The 10,514-nt window shown below is 39.9% G+C and overlaps 1 protein-coding gene across 11 annotated transcripts in view; it reads left to right on the forward strand.

The window, feature by feature from the left end:
• The window catches only part of Esrrg (estrogen related receptor gamma), a 606,111-nt gene that overhangs the window by 383,028 nt on the left and 212,569 nt on the right, over positions 1-10,514 (forward strand). The window contains exon 1 of one of the 11 annotated variants that reach the window (XM_021166345.1): positions 6,608-6,833. The exons of the other annotated variants lie outside the window; for them this stretch is intronic. Coding sequence (XP_021022004.1) covers positions 6,778-6,833 — 56 coding nt within the window. The 5' untranslated portion in view covers positions 6,608-6,777. Of the gene's footprint in view, positions 1-6,607; positions 6,834-10,514 lie in introns of those variants that run through there. 11 annotated transcript variants of the gene reach the window in all.

Below are 10,514 nucleotides of genomic sequence, written 5' to 3' on the forward strand. Positions count from 1 at the left end.
TCCTCCTCCTCCTCCTCCTCCTCCTCCTCCTCTTCCTCTTCTTCTTCTTCTTCTTCTTCTTCTTCTTCTTCTTCTTCTTCTTCTTCTTCTTCTTCTAAGAGAATGACAAAAACAACTCAAAGAAGAACCAGCTTATTCTGGTGCACAATGTAAGGGTATAGTCCATCATGATGGAGCAGTCAAGGCAACAGGACCCTTGAGAAGAAGTGAGCTGTAAGGGTATAGTCCATCATGATGGAGCAGTCAAGGCAACAGAACCCTTGAGAAGAAGTGGGCGATGGATTCATGCTGCTGTCCAGCTCCTCTTCCATCTACAGATGCAGGATCCCAGCCAAGGAATGGTGCCACCCAGAGTGGGCAGTCTTCCCACCTCCATTAGGACAATCAAGATCATTTCTCACAGTAGAGCCCAGTGGTCTGTCTCCCAGGTGTTTTTAGATTCTGTCAACATTGTCATGCTTGTACTTAATTTTCTTCTGTTTTAATTAAGACCTTGAATGACTCAAAGGCAGAGTCCAATTGACTTACAGTAGCATTCTCTTATACCTAGTCTTTCCATTGGATTTCAAAATAATGCTAATACTATTAGAAAACTCACTGTAAGGAGGAGAACAGTTAAGATTTGTTTTCTAAACTGAAGGATTTTTAAGAGTATAAAGAGGGATGATTGTCATTCATGAGGCTAGGATAACAGGCTCAAATAAGAATGACCATAGCCCAATAATCCATATGCCTTCCACCTGTAACCTGCAACCAGGGCCAGGCAGTTTACTGAATTAGTTTAACTTGTTGAATTGTGATAACAATTCTACAAAAACTGTTTTCTCAATTCCCATTCCACACAGAAAGAAACAAAAAGTTGCCTAAGTAAAGTGACTGAATACCAAAGCCTTATTCTCTCTCTGGGTCATGTGAATATGAACCTTGACCTGTCTCAGAACAAACCAAGGCTCCTTCCTGTAAGCCCTTTTACTTGACAATCTCTTGGTTTCTGCAGGTGTGATAGACGTGGTCCCAATTAATCAGTGTTGGTTGAGGGAAGCAGATTTTTATCAAGCTTGGTCATTTGTGAAACAGATCCTTAGAGTTTGTCAGCCTCTAACGTAAAAAAAAAAAAAAAAAAAGGCTAATGAACTCTCTCAGCCCGTTCATGTGGGTATCTGATGGCACAATCGATCCCCGTCTCTTTTCTGGCTTTTAAACTAGTTCTTTGAAAATCTGGACAAAAAGGGTTAATGGAAACTCTCAGAGTAGAAACCTTTCAAATTATATTGATAATCATCAGGGAAAGTGTGCTTCTTGTGTGTGTTTCATGAAACACACACACACACACATTTATCCTCAGATATACTCTATGTGTAACAGGGTGGCTAAGGTGGATAATTTGGTCCTTTTGCTGGCATCAAACCATGCATTGATATTCAGAAGTCTGTCATATTCGTTCCATCCCTCCCCCACTGTTTCCTCGCCCCCTCTGTTCCCTCAGAATGAAACCACCCTTTATTTTGGACAACGCGATCACACACACCATTGAGTCAACAATTTATAGCTTTTAAAAATAGGGACTTTGTCCCCTCTTAGGTTTATTGTTTATCATAATCATCTTTCAAGTGAAAAGGCTAATTTACCCTTTCTATAGGAATATTTTAAGCTTGATTATCATAATATTACAGCCGCCTGAAAAGGTCTAAAAACGGGACATTGACCTTGAATGTTTTCTGCATTTAGCTCATGGTGCTTAACATTCAGGAAAGAATGTAACTGCAGCTCATTTATTAATGTATAATTTCCTGATGTTAACTATGCCTCCGTCAGTGCATGCCATGCAGCCTGCAAAAAGCTTACAGGATGCCCTAACATGTATCTGATATTTTATGAGAGTGAGGGCCTTGGAAATACAATGTAACGAAAGTCAGTTTTCCCACTGGACTGACTGTAGTTTATAATTTAATTTTTACTGACACTTCCCCGTGTATATTATTAGCCTGACAAAACGCAAGCAAAATAATCCTGAATTAATTAAACAGAAACCAAATTACCTCTAGTAGTTTCTCTGTCTCTCCCTTTTTATACACACACACACACACACACACAGAGAGAGAGAGCACTTGGAAAAGAGTTTGGTACTTACTCAAAGTGAGACAGTAGCTCCTTGGTGAATGTAGACTACATAATTTGGGGTGGGTTAGATAGATTTATGGGACAAGAGGTTTGTCAGAAGGCAAGGCTTTTATTAGTGCTTCTGTGGAAGCGACCACTTGCCACAGAAATGATTTCATCTTGCCAATGGAGACAATCATTTAAATATCAAAGTCTACTCCCTAGAAACAAAAGGCCACACAAAGTGAGGTGAACTGATAGAGGTTCCGTGGAAATGGAAAGTGGACATCCCAACTTGAATGCAAGTCTGTGCTCTCAGTGGGAAAGGTGCTTCAGCAGGCTCCTAGCACAATAGAGCCTGGCTTCTGCAAGTGACAGAACAAGGGACAGTTAGGTGAGGGGATCTGAACAAGGCCACAGGGCTCCTGAGGGCAGTACCCAGGGTCTGGCATCTGACCTTCTGTGCTTGTTACTTAAGATGCTTTTCTGAAGGATGTTTGGTCTCCTTTGGGATATAAAGACAGTAGTTTCTGATAATCTTGCTTAGTTAAGTTTATGTGCTATTATTCATTGTACCGTATACAGTACGTCTAAGATAGGAGGGAAAGTGGTTCTAAAGGCTAAACCACTTTTCAAATGTTAAGGGACTTAAGGGGCGACAGTTTTGAATGGTAGGATACAGGGCAAACTGGAATTACCAGTGCACTAGGCCGTTGGCTTTCAAATGTATAGCACATGTCAGAAGTGCAGTGTGAAATGGAGACCTTCAAACATGCCAAAGATGATTTTAAACAATTCAATGGATTTATCCTATTGGTTCTCATGGACAAAGTTGAAAACTAAAATCATTAGAAATACAGGAATTACACCAAGACCAAATTCCTCATCATCTTTGCCTAACCCCAAAATACAGTGTTAGGATGTTTTAGGACATGGTTTTGTTGGGGAATGTAGTAAAATTCCTGCCATATACAATTCACAGGAACCTATCTCTTGTTTCCACTTAGACATTGCTTGTTATTGTTTTAGTCAAATAGAAATGAAATCTATCCTCTGACTGGTGCCTCTGCATTTGTTGAAGATATTCAGATATTTGTAAGTGCATTGTCTAATGAAGAAGAGATTGGAATTCTGCATAGAGTGTGGGCCCGGTGCGTGAGAGACTGAGAGTAACTAATTTATGTGTATTCTTTGTGCAACAGTCCTCAGGGGTCTTGGTGTTTGGTTCAATTTCTTCCTGATTTGGGTGGACATCTTGTGGTAAGATTGTAAAGGGTACACACAGATCAACAGTGCATGCTTATCCAGGCTTTTCTCTCTGTTCTCCTATGTCTGGTCTCCCATGTCTGGTCTCCCATGTCTGGTGTGTGTGTCTCTGTAGTCGTCTCTGTAGAGATTCTTGGGTGCTTAATTCAGCTTTACAGGTGGCATGTTTATTATTAATAGTTCCCTGTCCCTGCCTCTTCCAAGATGAGAGAGCTCCGTGCCTGGGTTGGGCTTCCTGAGAGGCCTTGAGCTATGTGCTTGTATACTTTCCTGCAAGCTTTTTGGCAAGTTTATTGCAATTGGGTATTATTTTAAATTGGTTGCACTGGATTTAAGATTGCCAGTGGCTCCTTAGGGTCTTGGGCAGGGTGTAAGCCACATCACTTACCTAGCATACATTGGTTGCTCAGCGAGGATGTAGTTAGGGAAGGATCAGAAAAGAACGCTGTGCACATCTGTGCATGGTTCTTTGTGGGCACAGAGGACAGACTTGTCCATCATGCATGTGAGTCCAAAATACACAGCAGAGAAATCAAATGGTCTGTAATGACAGCAAATAAATTACCCAAATAAGGAAATTTGGGGAAATCAAAGATTACTTCTAGACCTTGTAGTGACTTTAAGACTCGCTGGTGAATAATTGACTCCAAACCTTGTCTTTAAAGGGCCGTTTCGAAGGAGTCACAATAAACACTGTCACAGCAGCATGGTGCAATGAGACTGAGTATAGTACAGGGCGCTGTACAAGTGCAGAGTGGAGTATATTCTTTGGGATATTAAGATGTGTCAAGTAGACAGAATAATTTAAAATTTTAAGTAAGTATTCTGGGACAAAAATATGAAACTTCTGTTGGAATGTTGAATATATATATAATATATGATAGGCATATACATCTATTAATTACTTTGAAATTTTTAATTTAGTAAAAAAATCAGAGCAGTGTTTGAGAGATGCTTTTCTTTGTAAAGCAGTGTATGCTTTTGTACTTCTCTGATTGCATTTTAGAAAAAAAGAACATATTTCTTGCAAAACATCTTTTTATTTATTTCTTTACTTGTAAACTGATTCCATGTCTCATTTTCTACTGAATAGGCAAGTCTTTTAATTTTCTTTCTTTTTTTTTTTTTAAAACTGGGTGTCTGCTGAATGCTTGGATTTTCTTCTCCATATCAAAGCTCTTTTAATTCAGTGCTCACAACCAAATTTACATCTTAATTGCAGAGTTCACATTTAACAATATAGACAGCATAATGCTACTGGCAATTAAGCTTTTACTACCTGTTTTTATACAGTATTCTTAAGCACAGTCTTTTTTTTTCTTCTTCTGTGTAATTCCTGGTTCTAGACACTTGTGTACATTTAAAACACACATGGAAGGAATCAGATGCCTATCTTGGATATAGCTCAATACATAGTGTGGGTGTGTGTGTGTGACAAAATCGTGCCTGTCATTTTTATATCCTGAATTTTAATGTGGACGTTCTATTTTAGTGTTTTGTTTCTTAAAGAAAATCTGAGAGGGTTGGTAGAGTTAAGTTCTGATGTGGTGAATTTAACACACACTGAATATCAGAGCTGTCTTATTTTGATCACAGAGCTGATCCTCTTCCTACCCCGTAAGACTTCAGATGCAGGAGGCTGGTAAGCAAGAAAGCTGAATTCTGTCAAAAGCCTGGGTCTTCCACTTCCCAGGAGGTAGCAGATAACTCTTTGCTAGAAATAGCTGCTATCTCTTTCAAATGTGCATTTGCTAGTATATATATATATATATATATATATATATATATATATATCCATCCTATAGTTTAAAATAGAGCACAAGAAATTCCTTATTATATGAGAATTAGAAGCAGCCCCTACACTATCGTAACAGGAAAAATAGTGTTTTTCTCTTACATTGTTTCTTACACCTTTGACTGAGTTGCCATAATTTTTTGTATATTATTATCTGTCTGAAATTGCTTCTTGTAGGCCAGGCTGAGGGGCAATATACAAAATATTCCTGAGTTAATTTTTTAAAACAAGCCAGGTGCGCTGTGTGTAGAAGCTCATAATTTGTGCTTTACCTCAGTGCCAAATATTTTGTATAAAATCATATCTACATATAGTTGTGTTTATATTCACATGAAAATATGAATATAAATATAAATATTCACATACATGAATATGTCTCGTGTATTGAAATAGGTACATGCTTCAGGATACTTTCAGTGCCACTGCTTCATGTTCTTGCCACACACACACACAAAATGTATGTTGATTTTGCGCAAAGTACACTGATATTCAAGGCTCTTGTTGCCACTCCCTGTCCCTGCCCTCAGTCTTCAGCCCAAACCTGAAAGTGAAGCAGCGAAGCAGACAGTGCAGCCTGAATTGTTTACCTTTGTTGTGAATGGCTGTGCCTCATATACCAGAGAGAGAGAGAGAGAGAGAGAGAGAGAGAGAGAGAGAGAGAGAGAGAGAGAGAGAGAGAGAGAGAGAGAATATGAATTACCCACAGAAGCACAGGCCCTCTCTCTCCAACAGTATCCGGCGCACTCTTCTGTACTTCTGTGATGCTAACTTCCACCCCAGAGGGGTCGACCAGTCCTTAGGCTGAAACCATGTCGAAGAAAGTCTTATTTTATTTTTAAATGTTCTTTATATCAGGACACAGCAAGGAAAGGTATTAGTGGAAGTTAATGAGACAGTAGAACACACGCAGCAATAATATAATAATAATAATAATAATAATAAGTAAAACATAGCCGTTCCCGGGGTTGAGAACTCAGTACACAGAATAAGGCCAGATTAACTTCCTTCACCACCTTCCGCAGACACCTTCGGCCAAATCTATCGAATTGGCATGAGTTCTTTGCAAAAACAAAATAGGTCTGAGGTTAGAAAAACCAACCATAAATCTTCTTCAGCGTAGAGTGAGTTAAGTTAGTTACGCTTGATATTTTTCCCTTTCTTTCTTTCGTTCCCTTTAAAAAAAAAAAAAAAAAAAGCTTCTCAGGGGTGTGTGAGGGTAGGAATTAAAAGAATAATAAGGGGGAAGCTGCGGATCGCTGGGGCTTTTGCAGGCGGCTGCAGCTTTGCCCACCGTGCTCCGGGCAGGCGTTCGCCCTGCCTACCTGCAGGCTGCGGCTCGGGCGGCTCGCGTCGCCTCCCTCCTGATTGGGCAGCGGCCCCCCAATCAGAGGCGCTCCTGGGCCGGTGGGACTGCATATGTAAAGCCCTACTTCATATTAATAAGCTCCAATCGGGGCTTTAAGTCCTTGATTAGGAGAGAGTGTGCGAGCCTTGGTCCCAACTGGCCGTGCCTATGGGCCTGTCACCAGGAGAACGCGTGTGTTAATTGCACCGGGCTCTGTCAAGGAAACTTTGATTTATAGGTGGGGTGCACAAATAATGGTTGTCGGGCGCACATGGATTCGGTAGAACTTTGCCTGCCTGAATCTTTTTCCCTGCACTACGAAGAAGAGTAGGTACCTCTTTTTTTTTCTTTCCTTTGCAACTCGGCGTGGGGGTGCGTGTGTGCGGGAGAGTGGACCGGGCAGCGTGTGTGCACGCGGATCAACGTAGTGACCTGGGTGTTTGGTGCGTGTGGGTGCGTGATGGTGTCTGTCTGGTGCCTTTTGTGTGGAGGGTGATCTCCTAATTCAGTAAGTGGAGAATTGTTCTCCGACTACTGTGTTACCTTTGAGGCAGCTCTGTGACTGTCACTAAAACAGCTGGGTGACAGTCACTTCTCTTTCAGGTGCTAAGAATAGGCGCTGGGCACCATTGCTCAGTGAACTGTTAAAATGCATCTTTTACCCAGATCCATTTTCCCCAGGAAAGATGTTTTAAAATACAATATTCAAAATGATTTATACTACTGAGTGCCTCTTATGTATTTGCAGTTTGACAGATATTTGAAACTCCCTGTCACCCTTTACCGCGCAGAGTTAGAGGCAAAATTGTACATTTATTAATTCTCCTTCAGAGAACAATTTAGCAACTAGCCCCGTGCTGCTCCGAGCCAGCGTAATGGTATTTGTGTGGTTAGCATTAACTCAGTACTTAACTGGCAAATCAGTCCATTAAGTAACATGAGATTTTCACACATTATAAATATTTAAAGGGGAGAAAACTGAAGAAGAAACAGTAGAGACTTTTCAAAAAAAAAAATCTTCCCTTAAATAGACAATGTGCAGGTCCTGAGCCTGAGCTTGGTTTAATATATATATATATATATATATATATATATATATATATATATATATATAAATTTTTTAAACCCAGTTCACTGATATTTATGAATGCCTTCTTGGATATTCTATATATTTAGATCATTAAAAGTCCAGGGTAGGGGTAGGAAAAGCAAATTGGACTCTTTTGTGTAAATGAAGAGGTCATAAACTTAACTTCAACCCACTGTTAAGATAAAATACCCATGGACCACAGAAGCTGACACTGGTCTCTTTTGATTTCTGTTGAGTCAGTTATATTGCTTTTGCATTACAGTAATAGCAACTGTTATAATTTTTAAAAGAGTGCTCTTGGCAATCCTTTCTCTTGGGAGACTGTGAAGAAAACAACTCTGAGCGCTGGGGCAGTGTGCTGGTGGTAGAAGTCCACTAGCTGTCCTCAGCCACTGCCCTTTGCTTTGCATCATAATCAAGCAGGACCTAGAAGTGGCTTGTAGTCTCTGGCTGCCTGTGTGTGTTTGAGTGTGTGTGTGTGTGTGTGTGTGTGTGTGTGTGTGTGTGTGTGTGTGTGTGTGTGTGTGTGTGTGTGTGTGTGTGTGTGAGAGAGAGAGAGAGAGAGAGAGAGAGAGAGAGCGCACGCTCTCACAGGAGAAGACTAGGATCCGAAACACCGAGAGGCTGTCTTTGCATCTGTTTGAAACACTTGAGCAAGAGCCAACCTTAAAATGCTCAAGAATAAAAATGAAATACAAACAAAGGTAAGACGGCCCAGTCCAGCACGGTGCACCTGGGCTATAGGATGGGAGAATCAGAACTGTCTTCATGTCAGTGAGAAAGCCTCATGCTCACTCGGAGTCTGGACCTTGCCTCCCAAATAAATAAATAAAGCAAACTTTATATATTTCTCCAAAGGGTTCATGGAAATAGGAGTTTCCTTGAATTTAACTTCTTATACCTAATTTGAATAATTAGTTTAGATAAGCCTCTTAGAGCAGATGCATTTAAATGAAACCAGGGCACATGTCCTTTTGGCGTTGGCGCAAGATTCAAACTAGCTTTTCTCCTTCTTTCTTTCTTTCTTTCTTTCTTTCTTTCTTTCTTTCTTTCTTTCTTTCTTTCTTTCTTTCTTTCTTTCTGGCTCAATTAAAAGTCATCTTTTAAAAACAGATTTATTGTGTGGGTGCAGTTGTGGCGGTTACGTGGTTCACTGGACAGACGGAAAGATCCAGGGCTGAGCAATGAATGCATCTGCCTCTCTGTCTCAATTAATAAACCACAGAATTTATACATGCTATTAATATTCATAGTAATTGTGCTGGTTTCAACCCCATCACGTGGTGTATACATAGAAATGAAACCTGAGTTATGCAGTTTCCAAGGAAAATATTGGACCATTTCTGCTTGGGAGGCTGTTAAAAAGATTCATGCAATTTATTGACCACCATTAAGAGAGCTTAAAATGTTAACCTTTAACTATGTAAGTACATACATTTTTTTTTTTTATTTTCGGAAAGGCGCCAGCACTTTCAAGAGCACAATGCTGTAACGCTTGTTTCGCATTGAATAGCAGTAATAGCTGATAACATAAATAGACGGAAATAATGTATCTGCTGGTTTTGACATATGTGTCTGTGTAATCATTCTAAATGAGTGCGCTCCTCTCACGAATCCCTTTCAACCTCTGATTAAAATGTAACATTGACTACAGGATTATAGAGCGGACTTAATTTTACTGACTGTTTTAACAGTTGTCACAGCTGTTGGAAGAAGGCAATTGAAACACTCCAAAACCGACAGGGAGAGGAGGTGGCAGTTTAGGAAATATCAGCTTTGATCGTTGAAATCCAGACAGTGAACACAGAACAGTTTTGTGTTTTTAAGGATCCCTGTGCAGAGCGATATGCATTTTATTGTGTATGCTTTTCTCTGTCTGTTTGAGGGTGTTGATTTTTATTTTCCCCTCTGACTCGTGCCTTCTTGGGAAGAGCTAACCTGAATTGAGGTAGACTTCTTCCAAAGTAATACTATCATGGGGAAATATGAAGAATAAAAATAAGAAAGAATTCTGTGTATAACCACAGCTACAACGAAAGCTTAAATCATAATGGGCATGGTTACTATATCCTTTTTAAAGGAAAAATAGGAGCCTGCCCTAAGTTCCTTTAGATACCACAGAATTTGAGAGTCACCAAGAGCTACTTTAAGTTTATTTTTCTGAGGTAGAATACCCAAACTCTAGACTTGGAACTCTACTTTCTGTCTTGATCCTTCTCTCTAAATCTGTTGCAAACACCTGCAGCCTTAAAGGTAGGTGGTGTAGGTAGGGTGTAGGTAGGGTCTCAGACAATCTCTCGGTAAATCTCTGGAAATGACAGCCAGCAGCAATTAGTGTTCTTTGACTGTAAAATCCCATAAACTTAACCACCACAAAACTGAACAGAACATTTCTGTTTTTCAAAGAATTAAATAAGTATGATGCATGACCTAAACTATATATCTATATAGCATAAATAGTGTGCGTCTAAATGATTTGCATTATGTAACTCGTGACTTATTTATTTTCTTCTTGAAGTAACAATTTTTTTTTAAGTATCCCCGAGTTAGTGGACTACATGTAGAAGGGGGTGGTGACAGACACGTTGGCTTCCTTAGCCCTTTGTGTTAGGGTATGTGGGCATTACCCTGTGCACATTTGGTGGTGAATTTAACCATCTTCCCATCTTAGCAGAGGCAAGGGTAATAGTGGGGGCTCGGTCTTTCCTACAGAGACGGCTTCTTGTCTTAATGTGTTTGTATCTGTGCAGTTTTATTTACTGAACCTAGTGTGTTGCAGTGGTGATTAACCCATGTTATTAGCAAAGCCCTTGTGGACAGCCATTAATTCTCTTGCATGGATGATCATTTTTCTAGCATTTTTTCCCCAATAAGGTAGCACTGTTCCATATATATATATATATATACACATATATATA

Source organism: Mus caroli, chromosome 1, assembly GCF_900094665.2.
Source record: "Mus caroli chromosome 1, CAROLI_EIJ_v1.1, whole genome shotgun sequence".
Taxonomy (NCBI): domain Eukaryota; kingdom Metazoa; phylum Chordata; class Mammalia; order Rodentia; family Muridae; genus Mus; species Mus caroli.